At 45.8% G+C, this 17,226-nt stretch overlaps 5 protein-coding genes across 6 annotated transcripts; 2 read left to right on the top strand and 3 right to left on the bottom strand.

The window, feature by feature from the left end:
- Positions 1-1,733: 1,733 nt before the first annotated feature.
- LOC6620030 (growth hormone secretagogue receptor type 1) lies at positions 1,734-8,353 on the top strand. 2 transcript variants are annotated; one of them, XM_032723221.1, is made up of 4 exons: positions 1,734-2,271; positions 2,774-2,936; positions 3,010-3,190; positions 5,034-6,930. In XM_032723221.1, exons 1-4 carry the CDS (start codon positions 2,182-2,184, stop codon positions 6,013-6,015), a joined length of 1,416 nt encoding a protein of 471 aa, XP_032579112.1. In that variant the 5' UTR covers positions 1,734-2,181; the 3' UTR covers positions 6,016-6,930. The 2 variants fall into 2 exon arrangements, with proteins under 2 accessions (XP_032579112.1, XP_032579111.1); XM_032723220.1 differs by lacking the exon at positions 5,034-6,930 and adding an exon at positions 7,232-8,353 and having other exon boundaries at positions 2,089-2,271.
- Positions 8,354-9,211: 858 nt separating this feature from the next.
- LOC6620029 (ras-related protein Rab-1A) lies at positions 9,212-12,055 on the bottom strand. The gene is made up of 5 exons (XM_002044205.2): positions 11,772-12,055; positions 10,707-10,827; positions 10,597-10,644; positions 10,313-10,540; positions 9,212-10,232 (listed from the first exon to the last, which is right to left on the bottom strand). The coding sequence occupies exons 1-5, from the start codon at positions 11,792-11,794 to the stop codon at positions 10,035-10,037; spliced, it is 618 nt and encodes a 205-aa protein (XP_002044241.1). The 5' UTR covers positions 11,795-12,055; the 3' UTR covers positions 9,212-10,034.
- A 155-nt stretch (positions 12,056-12,210) lies between these two features.
- LOC6620028 (AP-2 complex subunit sigma) lies at positions 12,211-13,060 on the bottom strand. Its single transcript, XM_002044204.2, has 3 exons — positions 12,949-13,060; positions 12,749-12,898; positions 12,211-12,688 (listed from the first exon to the last, which is right to left on the bottom strand). The coding sequence occupies exons 1-3, from the start codon at positions 12,949-12,951 to the stop codon at positions 12,413-12,415; spliced, it is 429 nt and encodes a 142-aa protein (XP_002044240.1). The 5' UTR covers positions 12,952-13,060; the 3' UTR covers positions 12,211-12,412.
- A 47-nt stretch (positions 13,061-13,107) lies between these two features.
- Positions 13,108-14,414, top strand: LOC6620027 (isopentenyl-diphosphate Delta-isomerase 1). Its single transcript, XM_002044203.2, has 2 exons — positions 13,108-13,520; positions 13,577-14,414. Exons 1-2 carry the CDS (start codon positions 13,206-13,208, stop codon positions 14,030-14,032), a joined length of 771 nt encoding a protein of 256 aa, XP_002044239.1. The 5' UTR covers positions 13,108-13,205; the 3' UTR covers positions 14,033-14,414.
- Positions 14,089-16,799, bottom strand: LOC6620026 (3'-5' ssDNA/RNA exonuclease TatD). Its single transcript, XM_002044202.2, has 4 exons — positions 16,326-16,799; positions 15,475-15,823; positions 15,143-15,424; positions 14,089-15,081 (listed from the first exon to the last, which is right to left on the bottom strand). Exons 1-4 carry the CDS (start codon positions 16,513-16,515, stop codon positions 14,943-14,945), a joined length of 960 nt encoding a protein of 319 aa, XP_002044238.2. The 5' UTR covers positions 16,516-16,799; the 3' UTR covers positions 14,089-14,942.
- Between the last annotated feature and the right edge of the window lie 427 nt (positions 16,800-17,226).

The following is a 17,226-nucleotide window of genomic DNA, read 5'->3' as shown; positions in this document are numbered from 1 at the left end:
CCATCAAATGGACGCTTAGCACTCGAGAACCATAAACCGTTTTCAGATTTACATGCAGCTCTCGCATGTTTGTGGCGGCAGTTGTTGGCTTCCTAAGCACATATATACATATATATAAAAACCTACATTTTGTTGGTTTTTGGTGATGTCCGTTTACCCAGCCATGTGGGCCATATTGATATTGATGGGCCTGGCCACAGCTCTCGGGCAAAAGTTTGAAGCGATTCATTTGTCTTTCTACATGACCAACTCGAAACTTTCGAAACAATTACGCCCAGCACAAAATGGCCAATGGAAACAGAGCCTAGCCAGGGATAATCCAACGCACGGCATCGTTAAAGTCGCATTTTCAAGCCAAATGTGACACAAACTGCCTTGTTATGTCATTCGGGGGACATTGAACCCACCAACCCATTCCCCGATTCCTGGCCACAGCAAACAGCGTGCACAGCTTGGCTCGGTGCGAAAAAGGACGAGATGCAGACCCCTAGTCAAGAGCATACGGACAGTAACCGTCGCCGGGAACTGGCCAATATGGTGTGCGCATAATGAATTTATCAAATTAATCAAAATGGCGCTACTCAGGGTGATCCTACACCCCCATCCCACCCACTAAGCCGCAAACAAACACCGGAAGCCTGTGTTTATGCGTCCCGGTGTCCATGGCCACTCCTTTCCACATCCTCGGATGTCCGTTCAAAGCCCTGTATGAGCATAATATAATTAAGCGGGTTGTGCGCCGCAGAGATGGGGATTTAATAAAGCCATTTGGCTGACAACAGCCATCCTCGTTCGCCTGATGAGGATGGAGATGGCCAGCAGAATCGGCGATAATCGCCGTCTGCCGGGCGACTCTGTCACCCGAGATTGGAAGCAAACATCCGCGCCAGGAGCGGCGTTTGGGGTTTAGCAAGGAATATAGTTAGCATTCAACTATTATATTGTGGTGTTTGATTATCAAATTGATGTTCATGCTAAAACTGCTATACTTCAAGAAAAATGTAAATATTTAGAACCTCTTCATTAAGTCCCAGGATATGTAATCGTATAACTGATTGAAGAATATTTAAAAGCGATGATGAAAAATAAATTCAATTTAATGTTGCTCTAAAGCGAATGAAGGTATAGTTTCAGAATCATTAAATATGAACTAAGCTACGGCTAGGAAGTCCCACGAGAACCCTGTTGGCAATGGAACCCATGCCTGTGTCCTCTTGGCTTTGGTTTCGGTCCAGTGCCGCTTGGTCAAGAGTGCCTTCCCAGAGGCGGACGATGAGCTTGCTTATGAAGGAGCGGAGATGATTCTCTGCTGGGGGCCGGATGCTCTAATGTTATGTAAATGACAGCGGCTAATGAACTTTTCATTCATTATCGTTAGTTAGCCGGCCTGGTCAATGGCTGGTTATTTTCTGATCCTGGCCAGGACATCCCCCATTGCCATTTCAGCCACTTGAGAGCGCGGACGACAACCGCAAAGCCCCACTGATTGATTTGTTTAATGCGCCCGGATCCGGCGATAGCGGAGTATCCGTGAATCCCTTGGACAAATTAATTTCATTAGCGCGTATTTAAGTGTGAGCATAAACTTGCCAGGCGGGCAATTACATCGGATTTGGCCAGGACACCCTCTCGTAACTCACTTAATTGAACAGCGGGCGGTGGCGGCAACAGCCCGTCCCAAAAATCCAACGAGCCTTGATGATGTTGTCCCTGTGATTTTCATTGCGAGACTTACGCTCCCAGTGCCGCAGGACGAGGACGACGAGGACACAGAGGACATTGCTGAGGGGCAGCCACGGCGTCGCTGTGGCCAGGACTGGGCAGCTTCCAAGGCTGACCAGCATTTGCGTAGGCCCGAGGATCTGCCTGTGGCTCCTGCTCCTGGCTCTGCTTCTGCTCCAGACCCAAGATGCACTACCCGCAGCAGCAGCAGCAGCAGCAACATCCAGCGCAACAGCAGCCACGTCGCCGCAGCAGGCTGGGGTATCCCGTGGCGCTCCTAGTGGCGGCCATGGCCCACACCACACACCTAATCGTTTTCCAGCCACAGGACTTGACCACCAGGACAACTCCACCGCAGCAGCCGCAGCAGCCGCAACATCTGATGCTGAAGCCACAGAACCAACACCAGCCGCAGCCACTTCAACATCAAGCTCCAAGGACGATGGCGATGCTGAGCAGATGCTGCCACAGATTCCGTCGTATATCCGCACAACCGCCATGTTCTTCTGCATAGTCATCATGCTGCTGGGCGTGGTGGGCAATGTGATGGTGAGTCCTGCCTCCTTTTACAGAAAAATGGGCAAAAGCATTTATAATTGAAATGAATTCATTTGGAAAAATGCCTCAAGGGCGCACAGGGTGATTCACCCTTTTAATTGTAGATAAACATTTTATTACGTACAAAAATCATTATTATCCATATTTATAATTCGCTTAGTAATTGTAAATTAAATACACAAATAATTTATGCAATAATGTTTCATATATGTTTCCAAGAGCACTAAAAACAATTTGTATACCCTTTACGTATAACGTATAGGCCTTTCCGGCCTAATTAAATGTTAATATTCTTAATCAGTATTGCAACCATGTCGATCAGGGCATCCGTCCGTTCGTCCGTCTTTCTGTCCTCCTATTTGTCCATCTATCTGTCCGTATAAACATGTTTTTATGTTCCAACTCGATGCAAATAAAGAAATTCGCCAGCACCAGGTGGTTGCTCGTGGCGAGCTCCTTAAGATTGCCAAATCCCAAATCAACTCCGTTGCAGGTGCCCATCGTGATTGTGAAGACGAAGGACATGCGCAACTCGACGAACATCTTCCTCACCAACCTGAGCATCGCGGACCTGCTGGTGCTGCTCGTCTGCACGCCCACCGTCCTCGTGGAGGTCAACACTCGCCCGGAGACCTGGGTACTTGGTCACGAGATGTGTGAGTGGCTCCAGCTCCAGTGCTCCTGGTCTATTTGTTCTCCCCAACCTAATTAACTGCTCTTCCATCCCAGGCAAGGCTGTGCCGTTCGTGGAGCTCACAGTGGCCCACGCCAGTGTGCTGACCATCTTGGCCATCTCGTTCGAGCGCTATTACGCAATCTGCGAGCCATTAAAGGCCGGCTACGTCTGCACCAAGGGGCGGGCCATCCTCATCTGCGTCCTGGCCTGGGGCATTGCCGCGCTCTTTACGAGGTAAGCGATTGGGCTCGTACTTGATTCTCTTAAATTTATTTGGAAACTAGCATTATACTTTAAATATCTTAATTAGTTTGGTCGCTTTTCACCGCATGCTTTTTGGTGTCTGTAGTCCTACATTTCGTAGCATGTATACACACATGCTATTATCCTGTTTAGATCTACTTAGTTTGTGGCCTATATCCGTTTATTCATTTCGCCCAGTCAAGCATTCAGTTCCTCGCTCATTAATTATAAGTGTCAATCGCCGTCATTTTAATGATTTGTGTTTTGTTATTGGGTTTTGCACATTTTTCCCCGTTTTGTTTATTTTCCATTATGACGCGGAATTTCTGGTCTTGGTGTTAGGCCTTTTGTGCGCCATCTACGCTGGCGGCGTGTCCATTTGTCCATTTACATGCTAAACTGCGACTGTCGCCTATCTATTCCATTTCCACTCCTGTCCTGCCACCTCTCCTACTCCACTCGCTTCATCATTGCCATTGCCATTTCCATTCCCAATCCCATTCCCATTGGCATCCGACGCCTCAAGTTGCGGACGGCTTTTGTCCAAGTTCCGGAAGCTTGCCGTTATCAGCGCCCTGTCATCTTTAATAAGCACCGATGTCCGCTATCATGGATTTCATTTCATTGACACTTTATTATTGTGCTCTCCGTCCAAGGACGAGCGGCGACCCTTTTTAATTTTGCAAATCTTGCCGCGTCCATAACAATGAAATAAACAGCACTTTGTCGAGCTGGCCACCGACCCCTCAGCACTCCGGGAGTCATGGGGTCATCTATGGTTGGCAGTTGGGTCCGCAGGACACCCGCCTCCGGGCCGAGACCCATTAATTACGCCACACGAGAAGATGGAGGCCAAAAAAAAGAGCGGGCAAACATTTTAAAACACATTCAAACAGACGCGCCACACGACGCCCATAGGCGCAATGGGGGCGTGTCAAATAGCTAACGCACGTACCAAATCGCCCGGATCATCTTTAGTGGGAAAAACACGGCCATCGCCTGTTGACTATCATGGCATTTCGTTTTTGGTCTAGCCAGTGAGGATTTGGGCTGGGGCAGTGTTTAATCAGCGGCTCGGATAACTCAAAATAATCAAATATTTAAACTTGTCTGTTTGCTGGATATATTTACAAAGTCAACAGGGTATATCCCACCATAAGTTCGCCATCTGCTCACTTATCCCCTTGTAAGTAGAATATAATCACATTCATGAAAACTGGAATAATTTGGAAACAGTTTTTATTCATTTTTTGTTATTTTTTGTTATTATTATAATTTTGAATGTACTGTGAATATTATATTTGAAATGAAACAAAACACTGAATTACACGGTAAAAGCTCTTTTTTACACAGAAATATACATTTATTCAACTAATGGCATATATACCTCTCCCATCTTTTAGCTTAATAGCCGGTATTTAATAGTCGCGGAACTCGACTATAGTATTATATCCGGTTTTGATTTAAAACCTAATCAATGTTTTTTTTTTGTTTGTAATATTTCATCTATGCTTCAACATATATTTTAAGTGCTGACCCCAAGAATTTAAAAAAACAAGCGGTCAGGAAAATCGCCTCCAGGCCAGACTGGTACATTTTAAACTTGAACTTCATCCCTGACTGGGTCAACCTTTCGCTCAGCGCCATTCGCTCATCATCACAAACTGCTTCTCTTCCCGCCTGCCGAATACCCTTCTTTTTCCCGCCACTCTTGGCGTTTTTCTCCAAAATCCAACCGTATCCATTATCCATTATCCACGCCCCCGGTGACCCCGCCACCTGATTACGTTTCTTGTTTGCTTTCTCTCCCCAATCTGCAATATCCCCCGAGCAGCCCCATTCTGTGGGTGGCCGAGTACAAGCTGGCCGAGTACATTGATGGATCGTCGGTGGCCGTGTGCCTGACCCAGGCCATCAGCGACTGGACGCTGGCCTTCTTCCTGATGACCATCTCGGTGTTCTTCGTGCTGCCGTTCGTGACCCTGGTGGTGCTGTACGGCATCATCGCCCGGAATCTGGTCTCCAACCGGGCGGCCATGCTGCGCGCCCGTCCCACGAAGCCGGAACTTAGTCTGAAGGCCCGCAAGCAGGTGGTCCTAATGCTCGGCGCCGTGGTGCTGTCCTTCTTCGTCTGCCTGCTGCCCTTCCGCGTCCTCACCCTGTGGATCATCCTCAGCACGGACCAAACGCTGCACGATCTGGGATTGGTGCGCTACTACAGCCTGCTGTACTTCTGTAGAATCATGCTGTACCTCAACTCGGCCATGAATCCGATTCTTTACAACCTGATGTCAACCAAGTTTCGAAGAGGTTTCAAACGGCTTTGCCAGGACGCAGGGCGATTATTGCTGGAATTTGTAACGCTGGGAAGAAGGAAAGAAGACTCTTCTCGCGGGCGCAGAGGTACCTTGTCACTGGGCATGGGCACCAATACGAACACCAATACCAACTCCTCAAACGCAACGGCAGCCACGAGCTCCAGCATTCTCTCGAGGAGCTCCAATCGGAGGTGCAGCGAGGATATCAGTCGCACTCGCCTTAAGATCGAGATGCAGATGCCATGTGGCAGTGATCTGGAGGCCATGGCCATGCTGCAGCATTCCACCTTGGGCAAGGGAATGGCCAGGAGAGTCAGTGATAGCCGCTTTATGCCTCTGAGAAACCATCAACCACGACGCCACAAGCCGCAAATAAGTTTCGACGAGGAGGCACTGGAGGAGAATAAACTTGGTGAAGGGAAAATCCCAACAAAGGGTCGAGAAAAGCTCCCTGGAATAGCAGGAGAAATAGTAAATCTGCCCGAAAATCCCCTCTAAGCGAGATGGTCGTGAAAAATCGCCTTTAACCCGTTTACACACTCGCTTCACTTGGCTGGAATGTGCCGATGACGCTGAACCCGATCCCGATTCCTATTCCCTATTCTCCTGGTAAACACAAATCGCTTCCTGAACGCTTTTGGCAGCCATAATCGATTTCAGTCACCCGCTGACAGCTGCCGACAATCCCGAATCGTAGTTGGGCTGCCGCCTTGGACATTTCCGTACCAAAAACAATCAATTTTTCGGGCTATTAAACTCGAATGAATGTGCCAAAGATAAATAACAGCAACGACAGCCGAACAGCACTAAAACTACCACTACTGGTCAGGGTTAGGAGTCCAGATATCGACTGGCAGTAAGGGGTAAGCCATTAGTCGGCCTTCGAGGAGCGGAGCTGGCAAATGGAAATGGCTTAATATGCGTTTGGGCGAACCATCAGGTCGGCGGATAAACATGATTTAGGTGTATTGAAATAGTTTCCGTACGCCGTAAGCAGGACCAGACAAAATGGCCGCCATTACACGGGCGGCCATCACCGGAAGTCGAAAAAACTGTTGCCTACTTGGCGGCGACTCAGATAAAAAGCTTAGCTCAATATGCACACAATGTCCACATGTAAACACAGCTGTACATACACATACACGCACTAGCACACATAGCCAAATATTAATATTTATATTTGTACGAACATATTTATATACACATATTTACATATATATACTCTGCTTATAAATACAAGGAACCACACGCACACACACACACACTAGAGAGTTTGTAAGTAAATAAATTTTTTATGACAACTCATGGCGGGTCTTTTTCACATTACCCCATCCAATCGGAATCTGTAATTTATATAATTCTAAGGAAATCGGACAAATGTCCGTCCTCTGTAAATATACGTATTCGTACCAGCGTAGCTTTTTAATTTGTTTTCGTAGCCCTATGACGTAGACTCCCCACTTTTGTAGAGTAAAAAGTAATAAGTAGCTTGAACCCACACCATCCTGCGAGTATGATGAGTATGAGCAGACGCTGCCGTTTCCGTTTCCGCTGTGTGATTAAGTTGAGTGCTTCGCCCCCGAAACTTTTCCAGTAGTTAGCCGTTGAGTAGCTTTTAAATATTTGTTTGTTTCCTGCCCGCAGCGCGTTAAAACTTTGCAGACAGCGCTAGTCCCTCTAGTCCCCACTAAAACTGATAATATGATTCTTGCAGTCCCATCATCGCAATATCCAGCTACAGCGTGGAGCCCTATGGGGACGGAACCGATGCTCCCGTTTGCACCACCGCCGCCGATGATTTCTGGTCGATCTTCTACTTCGTGGGCTGCATCACGGTGTTTTTCTTCCTGCCCTTCGGCATCCTGGTCCTTCTCTACGCGGCCATCGCGTACAAGCTGCTGCGTCCCAACAACGCCTTCCACCGACCAACATCCCCGCAGCCACAGCAGCCGACCAGCGGAGCCACCAGTGGATCCTCACAGGTGCCCAGCACCAAGGGTAACAGCCATCAGCAGAGTAACGGGATGAGGAAGCATCGCAAGCAGGTAATCTTCATGCTGGTAGCCGTGGTTTCTAGCTTTTTTGTTTGCCTGCTACCTTTCCGGGCCTTCACTCTGTGGGTGATCCTGGCCAGCGCCAAGGATGTGGAGGGTTTGGGCATCGCCGGCTACTACAACCTGCTATACTTCTCGCGATTCATGCTATACCTGAACTCGGCCATGAACCCGATCCTGTACAACCTGATGTCCTCCAAGTTTCGCAGCGGCTTCTGGCGGCTGCTGCTCACTTGTCTGGGCCAGCGGCCACATCACCATCATCACCACCACTACCATCAGAGGCAGCATCCAATGACAGGCGGAAGTGGGCGCAATGCGTCCTTGCGACAGGAACAGGATGCCGAGGAAGGAGCTGCGCTGGCGGGAACGACCAGTGCCCGCCATCCACGTCGCACTCTCCGCCGCGAGGCCACCTTCTTGATGAACTCCATATCCACCTCCTCGGGCACGGATCGCACTACATCATCGTCTGCGTGGCGCAGCAACAGTCTGTCCATTTCCGGTCTGAGCGAACGGGAGCGGGGCATTCTGGGAGCCGCCATCATCGGCACAACGGCTGCCACCGTTACCACCGCCTGTCTGCAGGAGCGACGAGCCAGCAAGATCTGAATCCCATCCTGAATATGCATCCTTCGAGTCCCTGCCCACTGCCAGCAACCGTTAAAGTATTTAGTTGAATTCCAACAGCAAATAGTCATAGTTTTAGAAAAATTTTGTTGTAAAGACTGAAGTACCTCAGAAGAAGTCAATAAACGCAAGAGAAGATGTTTTTGAAAATAGAGACTAATTTTCATTGGGCACTGACAAATTGAAGTTTGCAAGCTATTAAATAGCATTAACTTTATTTTCCTTCTCTAAACAAATGATGTATCTTTTAGAACAGAAACGAGTATTATGTTTTCATACGATAATTTTTTAGAATCTTTTGTGATTAAATTGGAGTTAGGAGGAGACCAATTGAGCATTCATTAAACGAGCATTTATCTTGAATGAATTAAGATATGCGAAACACATGAAATCAGAATCTAATGAACTGCTCGGGGATCCTAAACTTGTCGAAATGATAGCGCACTTTCTATGATAATATAAATGACCTTATACCTTTTGTTTCCTGGTATAGAAGATTTTCCGATATATCAGCTTCCCAAGATCTGATTACCTATTTTGCAGTTAACATATTAACTTATCGAAGACATTAGATATTTAAACATTTTTGAATATATTTAAATATTAATTGAGATATTTAAAAATATCTGATTAGAAAAATCCCTCGTGATGCATTGAATATACATACACTCGATACAACAATTATGCAACCATTATGCATTATGCAACTTTTAAATTATGCCAAAAATTTGCTACCGACTAACTTAAGTTCAGCAAAATTACTCCAGATTTAGGAAAGTTCTACACAAATCGCCTCGCCCTAAAAGTTTTTGCCAAGTATTTGGGTGTGTGCGGATGTGTTCCGGCCTTCACTTATGTTTTTGGAATTCTTCCAAAGTCGAGGAATAAAACGAGTCGTTTGTAGGCATCGGTACAGATCGATTTTATTAGACTTAAGAGAAATTAAGATTCAAATTCGGGCGACAGTGAAAACCGAAACTAAAGTGTGTCCTTGATCCCAAACCTTTCAATTTAAATACGCACACGCAATAATTTTTATTAAACTTCATCGCTATGTCGTCATTATTACACTAATTATGTGCCTAAACAAATCCCTTGTGTCACATGAAAATTCAAACGCACAATCGCTCGACGTTAATTCTAAAAATGTTCGTTCGGTTTTGGGTTCGATTTACATAAAATTTCAAGATGACTGAGACAAGTGACGATCACGTTCGCTAGAGATAATATGTTTAGAAAATTGTATTTGTAATTTAAACACATACATATGTATACATAGTGGTAAGTAGTAGCTGACACAGGACAAGTACAATTGCTCCTGCCGTCGCCTGCGCTCAAGTAATGTGTAGTTAATAGTACATATTAGTTTCGGTATTGTTTCGCGCTGCTGTGATAGGTAACTTCTTACTGTAGGTTAAAGTAATATTAGGTTAATTGCTACACCGAATTTGCTTGCTTTGCACTACTTATGAACAGAACTGCGGAAATCAGAGTGACGGTTAGTATCAGGATCGATGTCCTTGTTGCTCAAGTTTAGTTGGGGATGTCTGAAGTCTGGAGCGGGATCTGGATCTGGAGCTGGTTGGCTACGTACCTAATACATATTTGCTTAAATTGTTTATCGAATTGGATCACGGTTAGGATCATACAAACGCACTACTCGTCATTCCTCACCATTATTGTTATTACAGAATTAGTTATTATAATTACGATTTCGTGGATTCGCCATCGGTTTCGCTTGTTTTATTATTATTGTGTGGTTTCCGTTTTAATTTATTATATTTAAATTTTGTTTAATTGTATAATAAAATAATGATTCACAATCAGAGTTATTCAGCAGCAACCGGATTTGGTGTTTTCCACTGGACGTCCTTGATCGATTTTCACTTTGCTAGCGTTGTCAGTGGCGCTGGACGGCGGACCGACGCGATTCTTGATCTCCGCCGCCATCGTCATGAAGGCCTGCTCAACGTTGGTGGCGCTCTTGGCCGAAGTTTCAAGGAATGGAATGCCTAACTGGGCGGCGTACTCCTGGAGTATCGGAAACAAAGACCCAGTTTAGTATATACATGCATTTAGAATTCCCATAGCTAAAATAGCATTATACGCACCGCAGCTGTGGTGTGGTCGACTACTTTCTTGGTGGTCAAGTCGCTCTTGTTGCCCACCAGCAACTTGTTGACATTCTCACAGGCATAACGCTCGATCTCCTCCAGCCACTGCTTCACATTGTTGAAAGACTCCTGGTCCGTGCAATCGTATACGACAATGATGCCATGGGCTCCCCTATAGTATGAAGACGTGATGGTGCGGAAGCGCTCCTGGCCAGCAGTATCCCACTGTAAACAGACTAATTAGTTTTGCACTAGATTGCCTCTGGCGTCTTTATGCTTACGATTTGCAGTTTAATGGTCTTTCCGTCGAGTTCTATGGTCCTGATTTTCTGCAAGATAAAGGTTTATGAGTCAGACATAAAGAGTTTTCACAAATTTCCGTCTGGCTTACGAAATCCACTCCGATTGTGCTGATATAGCTTTCTGTATATGTGTCATCGGCAAATCGCAGCAGAAGACAGGACTTTCCAACGCCCGAGTCTCCAATGAGCAGCAACTTAAAGAGATAGTCGCTGTGGATTGGGAGATAGTAATTTAATGAAATAAAATTGTGCTGCGATGTGGAAATAGTTCAGACACTATGCTGAAACATATGAAACTTAAGAGATATCTAAATGAGACTGAATATGCATATTTGAGAAAGAATGTTTAAAATCAGAGATTATAAGCTTTAGTACATTTGAAAGGAAATAAATTAAATGGCATCGGAAGGTCTAATTAGTTAGCAATCATTGATTTAAACACAACATTTAGAGAGGTGTTTTGCGGGCATAGTTTAGTCGGGTAGATACTAATATATACATAAAACCGGTTTGGTTTAGGCTTTATCTTATCATGCTATGTCCAACATCAACCCCCAATTGTTGAGTGATGTGCGATAGTGTTCCAATCCTCTGCACACATGTATGCTGGCGATTGGAGGAGGCTTTCTGGAGAGTGTGAACCAAGATCGGTTCAGATTTAATTGCTGGAATGGCCTTTGATTACGTAGCACTGCGCTGGGGGTGGGAAACGCTCTCCACGCAGGTGACTCATCCGCCCGCCCAGCGATTTCGCCCGTCAACTGGGATCTGCCTTTATATATGTGTGGACTTTATACATATGCAGATTCCGAGGAGAGTAATCATTTCAACGCGCTTTTCATCGCCTCGCCCGGGGGGCTCTACATTGAAATCCAGCTGCAACACACAGTTTTGGTTATGGTTTCTCGATTGGGGCGGTTGTTAGGTCCAAGTGTATTTTTTGTTTTCAGCAAATGGTCTGTTTTTTGGAGTTGCCAACGAGGGCAAAAGGGAGTGGAGTGGGGCTGCTCGATAATGAATGGGAATGAAACGTAGCAGAAATGACGTCGCAGAAAAAATAAAAGAAACTATTTTCGAAGGCCAGTTAAGGAAGTGGAAGCCCAGTCACCGTTTCTACTCCAGATAACTGCGCATAATTGTTTGTGACGACTTACTATTCCGGATTCACAGATGACATTTTCTGGCTTTTTCACAAGATTATATATTTGCCACGAACAAATATTCGATTTCTGGCCCTGGACTGGCTGATGTTTAGAGTGTTTTTATTCGACTTGCGCGTTCCGAATTACTGGAAATCGACACGCACTCGGCTTGTGTTGTGTTTTGAAGTTCGCTATTGTGATTATTGCAGCGAATTTAAATGGGAAATACGTTTATTTCCACAAATTCGACGGCCGAGAACGAGAACAATGGCGACTGAAAAAATGACGAAGTGGCATTAGCGGTAGTGTTGGAAAATGCGCGGGGCCCTCTTTCAACCAGGGCTGCACATTCACTTGCCACCGGAGGTGAGTGGGCGGAACCAGAGAAGAAAATATATGGATTATTATCGCAAATTGACCCCTAACACACCCCATAGAAAAACAAAAAAACTTAACTTTTGCATACAATCTCTTATGGTACATCATTTGTTTCTAAACACGGCTTTTAACATTTGAGTGTTTGCATAGAGAACACATTAAAGATAATAATAATAATACGCGTAATAGTATATGAAAGAAGATTCGATAAGCGGGTGTAGCGCCTGGGGGAATGCATCTGGCAGATCCGATATACATATGTATGAATTGGGCCGCTACTCCAGCGAATTTAGCGTGAGCAGCTGTTTGAGCACCTTCGTCTGCGAGGTCTCCCGGATCTCGCCCGCCAGGAACATCTCGTCCACCACACTGTACACCTTGTAGAAGTTGAACACCAGATCCAGCTCGCACACGTTATGGAAGTATTCGTTGAGCACCTCCACGAAGTTGTGAATGGCCTCCAGATAGCACAGGTTGTTGTCGTTCACGTCCACGCAGATGCAGAAATACAGACCCGCATAGCGTCGGTAGACGATCTTGAAGTTGCGGAACTACAAAGGCAAAATTGTGATAAAAGGGTGCTCCAAGAGAACATACGGACTCGATCTCACCTCCACAAAGTTGGTGTGCTTGGCATCACGCACTGTGACCACGGCATGCACTTCCTCAATCAGTTTCTGCTTCTCGTCGTCATCGAAGTTCATGTACCACTTGGCCAGGCGAGTTTTTCCAGCTCGGTTTTGTATAAGTATGAATCGTATCTGGGCAAATGGAGGGTCAAATTTAAGCTTATAGCTGGCTAGTTGCTTACCATTTTTCGGGAAATTGGTTAGACCGTTTCCTGCTTATTTACAACTTTTTTTTGGGGGGGCGAAAAACTGATTATGAGCAAATTGTGTATCACTGGGACCAGGGCTACCACTACTGCTCCGGAACAGCTGTTTCCTCGGCAGTGTTGCAAACAGGTCGCGCAGGAAGCAAACGAGTTGGCAGCCCCGCGCGCTGTATTACGAAGTTTCACTTTCATATTTGTTTTGGCCACCACTCCAAACTAGTCATTTACCAAAAATGTTGGCCTCTCGCTTGAAGCTTCTGCTGCCCCGCATATCCTGGCTGCGCGGTTGCTCTACGACAGCGGTGGGCCAGCAACAGCAGCGCCAGGTGCCCACGGAGTTCGCCGTACACGATCCTCTGCAGGCTCACGCTCTCAAGGAGCAGTGCATCCTGGTGGACGCCAACGACCAGGCCATTGGGGCCGCCTCAAAGGCAGACTGCCACCGTGTGCATCCAGAGACGAATGATGTTAAGCTCCATCGCGCATTCAGTGTTTTTCTCTTCAATTCCCAGGGAGAGATGCTTGTGCAGAAGCGATCGTCTCACAAGGTGAAATTCTAGGGGAATCCCCTCATTACAAGGTCCATAATCATCTGTATCCTTAGATAACCTTCCCCAACACCTACACCAACGCGTGCTGCAGCCATCCGCTTTACGAGATCGAACAGGAACGCCAGGAGAGCAACGCCCTGGGCATCCGTGTGGCCGCTCAGCGCCGTCTCAACTACGAACTGGGCATTCCCACAGAGGAACTGCAGCCACAGGACTTTCGCTACCTGACCCGCATCCACTACGCAGATACGGGCGACGGCGTATGGGGCGAGCACGAGATAGACTACATCCTGTTCCTGCAGAAAGACGTGACGCTGCGTCCAAATAGCAACGAGGTCAGTGAGGTGCGCTACTTGCGGCGCGATAAGATCGACGAGGCGGTGGCCAAATTTAGTGCCCCGCTGACACCCTGGTTCTCTCTGATTCTGCAGCATCGATTGAAACTCTGGTGGGACAATTTGCACCAGCTGGAGCAATTTGAGGACTTGAGTAATATTCAGCGCTTTTAAGTGTGCTAACCAACCAAAAATACACGTAATGACGTCTAAAAAGGGGCTGTTGTTCGTTTGGGTTTCAAATTCGTTTTATTCAAATGGAAAATAGTGTGTGTCTGTGTGCGGACAATGGGCACAAAGCGGATTTTATGCAACCTCCGCAGGTCGATCAGTTCAGTACAACGCTTTTGTATATGTAAATATAACAATATATAGTTTGTATAGGCGCACGATATTCAATATGTTTCATAGCCTAACTAATGTGTTTGTATGTTGAATATCATATAACTATTTAGCTTTTAAAATGATCACATTACGTTTCCCATAATCATCATCATCATCGTCATCGTCGCAACAAGAATAAATATGTACAAAAGTACGACTACAGGCTAACAGAGACACGAACTAAAAGTATTGATTCTAGCCTAAATAAAGAAGAAACAAACAAAAGACAAGCTGCAGCATTTAACATTTAAATCTATCGCTTCGGGAGCGAATTCGAAGCGCGCGCTTCGAGGCGTGAAGTGCCGATCCCGTGTGAATCCGGAGTCGACGTTCACGAGGCACCACCTTGGCACCGTTTCTCAGGGTACTCGAGTAAATAAAGCAATTGCTCGGAAACTCCAACAACTTAAAGCTAGACCCTGCAAACTTCGATCGATAATTTGCACCTTTACAGCAGGGGGTGAATATATAGTTATATACGTATACGTACTTTTCGCATGCAATGGGGGTCGTATTTGTGGATGTGTGTATGTGTGGGAATCAGGATAAGCGCTTCATCCTGAATTCGATTAGTGGTTAAGAAGGCACATAGGTATGAGTCTATCGTGAATCTCGGGCTCGTTCAATCTATAGTTACGGGTTTAAAGCTGCTGGGTGGCACACTTTGTCGTTCAGTTCCATGTGGCTCTTTTACCATTTTCTAGGACAAGCCAAACAGTTTCAGGGCATTAAAGGCAGTGGCCAGAGCCACCTCGTCCGGGCTTTTCTTCATAAAGGCAGCTATCATCTCTACAATGGCGGGCAAACTGCACGGCTCGTTGCGTTGGAAGGTACAATATCTAGAAGGTACTTTGAACTATTAGAAGATTGACCGAATATGGGACTTCGTACTCCGCCCACCTGTGTAAGTACAACAATGAGCGTTCGGTGATGCCAGTCTTCACGTGTTGCGGCAGCTTGGAAGCCCTTGTGTTTGGGTACATGAACGGAGCATCCGTCTCCACCAGCAGTCTGTCCAACGGCAAAGTGCCGTCCTCCAGCAGGCGACGAACGCCAGTATCCGATTTGTCCTTGCACAGGTAGCCCGTCAGGCTGATGTAGAACCTGCGGTCTAGGTACTTAAGCGCCTCCTCAGCGGTGCCCAAAAAACCTCTGATGATCACAGGCGGAAGATTCTCGAATCTGTGTAGGGAAATGTTCATAGTTTTGTAACCCACATCTACGGCTCTTACTTGTCTAGTATTTCGAGTAAATCGAGCTGAGCCGACCGCTCGTGGATCAGAAGAGGTTTATTTAGCCGGATGGCCAGATGCAGCTGCTTGGCGAAGATCTGCTTCTGGGCGTCCGGTTCGGAGAAGTCCCGCTGGTAGTCCAAGCCGCAGGGGCCAATCGCCACGCACTCCTGCGCCTGGGCGATGTGCTCCAGGTCGAACCACGTGGCCGGCTCTTCCACGATGGACTTGGAGTCGTGCGGGTGAATGCCAGCAGTTGAGTAGATTATGTCGGGATAGATGCGCGAGAGGCGCAGCGCTTCCTTGCTCGATTTGACCGAAGTGCCGTGAACCATTAGTTTCTGAACACCTGCAAAAGGAAAGGCGGGAGAAAGTTAGTGCAACGTGCACTGGGCTACAGACTTGTGTACAAAAGAGAAAATATGTGACTTCTGGTTGCTAAAGATCAGATACTCTTATCAGCTGTGGAATGTTAAGTAAATGTATTTAAAAAACTAATTTTTTGTTGAATAACAAACCAAATATTGTGTTGTTATATACATAAATCTCGCATTAATCTCTTACGTGTATGTACATATTCAAAGATTCTTTTAAAAATTGAAGTATATGCAAATATGTTTTTGTTGAAATCTTGGTTATTTGGTTTTTGAATCTCAAGCTACGTTCCCATTGAATTCGTAATGCCATCTCCCATGCATACATATATCAAAACACAGGCACACTTGTTGCTCGCCAATAGCCTGACCTTCTGGTTGGTTGGGTGTTTTCACAGCCTCGCCCCAGAACGAAGACACTGACCGGGCCTTATTAATTATGCCTGCACATGTAGTATCTGTATCTGGCATACAAACCTGCGTCTCTGGCTCTCTGCACCACGGAATCCAGATCACGGCTATACTTTTTGTTGGTCAGATTCGCACCCACGTCGATGACGATCAGGTTCTCAAAGCAGTGCTTCATGTCCAATTCCAGCTGATCCTCCAGCAGCGGGGCCACGGGGGCCACCACCGTCTCCTGGGGTGTCTGTTGACTGGCGTCCATGTTCTGGATCGGAATCTTGGATCTATTATCGACGAAAATAGCTTATGACGCAGGCGATGGATTGCTGGGCTGCGACTGTGTGCGTGGGTAATTCAATTAGTTTGTTTTTGAAGGCGCAAGGAAACGCGACGGCGGTGAAAGCCGTGAAATGTGTATCTAATGAATTTGTTGCAATTTGGAAGAGTTGACCAATTCGGCAATCAATGGTCTAAAAAGTTGAGAAATATTAATCTAAAAAACAATCCCGACACGAACTACAACTGCTGGCTAGAGTTGAACAACGTTTGCAGCACAGGTCAGTGCAGGTACTACACTCTGCTTGCAATCGATAGTCCGAATCGATACGTAACACCAAATTATATCGTGTTTAAATTTGAATTGTTATCAAAATCAATTATTTTCTAATAAAATTCAGTCCAGTTATTTAATATAAATTTATTTATTTCATTTATATTGTAGAGTTCAGAACATCAATAGTAACAGCTTAAGACAAATAAATAATTATTTCACAATACCTTTCCAGAAGTCGGAAAACTAAAAATAACTAAGTCAATTTTGTAGTTTTCGAGAATTGTCCTTGTGTTTGGGTGCTGTAAATCCTAAGCCCACACACTAGCACCGCCCCCTATTCTAGTTTTATTTAAATAAACGAACAAATGAGAATTGTTTTCATTATTTGTATTTTTTCCAAACACCTTCAAGATTATTTAA

The sequence above is a fragment of the Drosophila sechellia genome, chromosome 3R (assembly GCF_004382195.2).
Source record: "Drosophila sechellia strain sech25 chromosome 3R, ASM438219v1, whole genome shotgun sequence".
NCBI classification, from domain to species: domain Eukaryota; kingdom Metazoa; phylum Arthropoda; class Insecta; order Diptera; family Drosophilidae; genus Drosophila; species Drosophila sechellia.
This window is presented reverse-complemented; position numbering and strand designations above follow the sequence as displayed.

Bases quoted from the DNA above. Each gene is read 5' to 3' on its own strand.
- LOC6620030 (XM_032723221.1), top strand. From the start codon at position 2,182: ATGCTGCCACAGATTCCGTCGTATATCCGCACAACCGCCATGTTCTTC. The intron at 2,272-2,773 runs GTGAGTCCTGCC...ACTCCGTTGCAG, and splicing joins GCGTGGTGGGCAATGTGATG to GTGCCCATCGTGATTGTGAA. The intron at 2,937-3,009 runs GTGAGTGGCTCC...CTTCCATCCCAG, and splicing joins GGTACTTGGTCACGAGATGT to GCAAGGCTGTGCCGTTCGTG.
- LOC6620029 (XM_002044205.2), bottom strand. From the start codon at position 11,794: ATGTCATCTGTGAATCCGGAATA. The intron at 10,645-10,706 runs GTAAGCCAGACG...TTTATCTTGCAG, and splicing joins GCACAATCGGAGTGGATTTC to AAAATCAGGACCATAGAACT. The intron at 10,541-10,596 runs GTAAGCATAAAG...GTCTGTTTACAG, and splicing joins AGACCATTAAACTGCAAATC to TGGGATACTGCTGGCCAGGA.
- LOC6620028 (XM_002044204.2), bottom strand. The intron at 12,689-12,748 runs GTGAGATCGAGT...TTGCCTTTGTAG, and splicing joins AGCACACCAACTTTGTGGAG to TTCCGCAACTTCAAGATCGT.
- LOC6620027 (XM_002044203.2), top strand. From the start codon at position 13,206: ATGTTGGCCTCTCGCTTGAAGCTTCTGCTGCCCCGCATATCCTGGCTG. The intron at 13,521-13,576 runs GTGAAATTCTAG...CTGTATCCTTAG, and splicing joins AGAAGCGATCGTCTCACAAG to ATAACCTTCCCCAACACCTA.
- LOC6620026 (XM_002044202.2), bottom strand. From the start codon at position 16,515: ATGGACGCCAGTCAACAGACACCCCAGGAGACGGTGGTGGCCCCCGTG. The intron at 15,824-16,325 runs GTTTGTATGCCA...TTCCTTTTGCAG, and splicing joins GCAGAGAGCCAGAGACGCAG to GTGTTCAGAAACTAATGGTT. The intron at 15,082-15,142 runs GTGGGCGGAGTA...AGTACCTTCTAG, and splicing joins TCATTGTTGTACTTACACAG to ATATTGTACCTTCCAACGCA.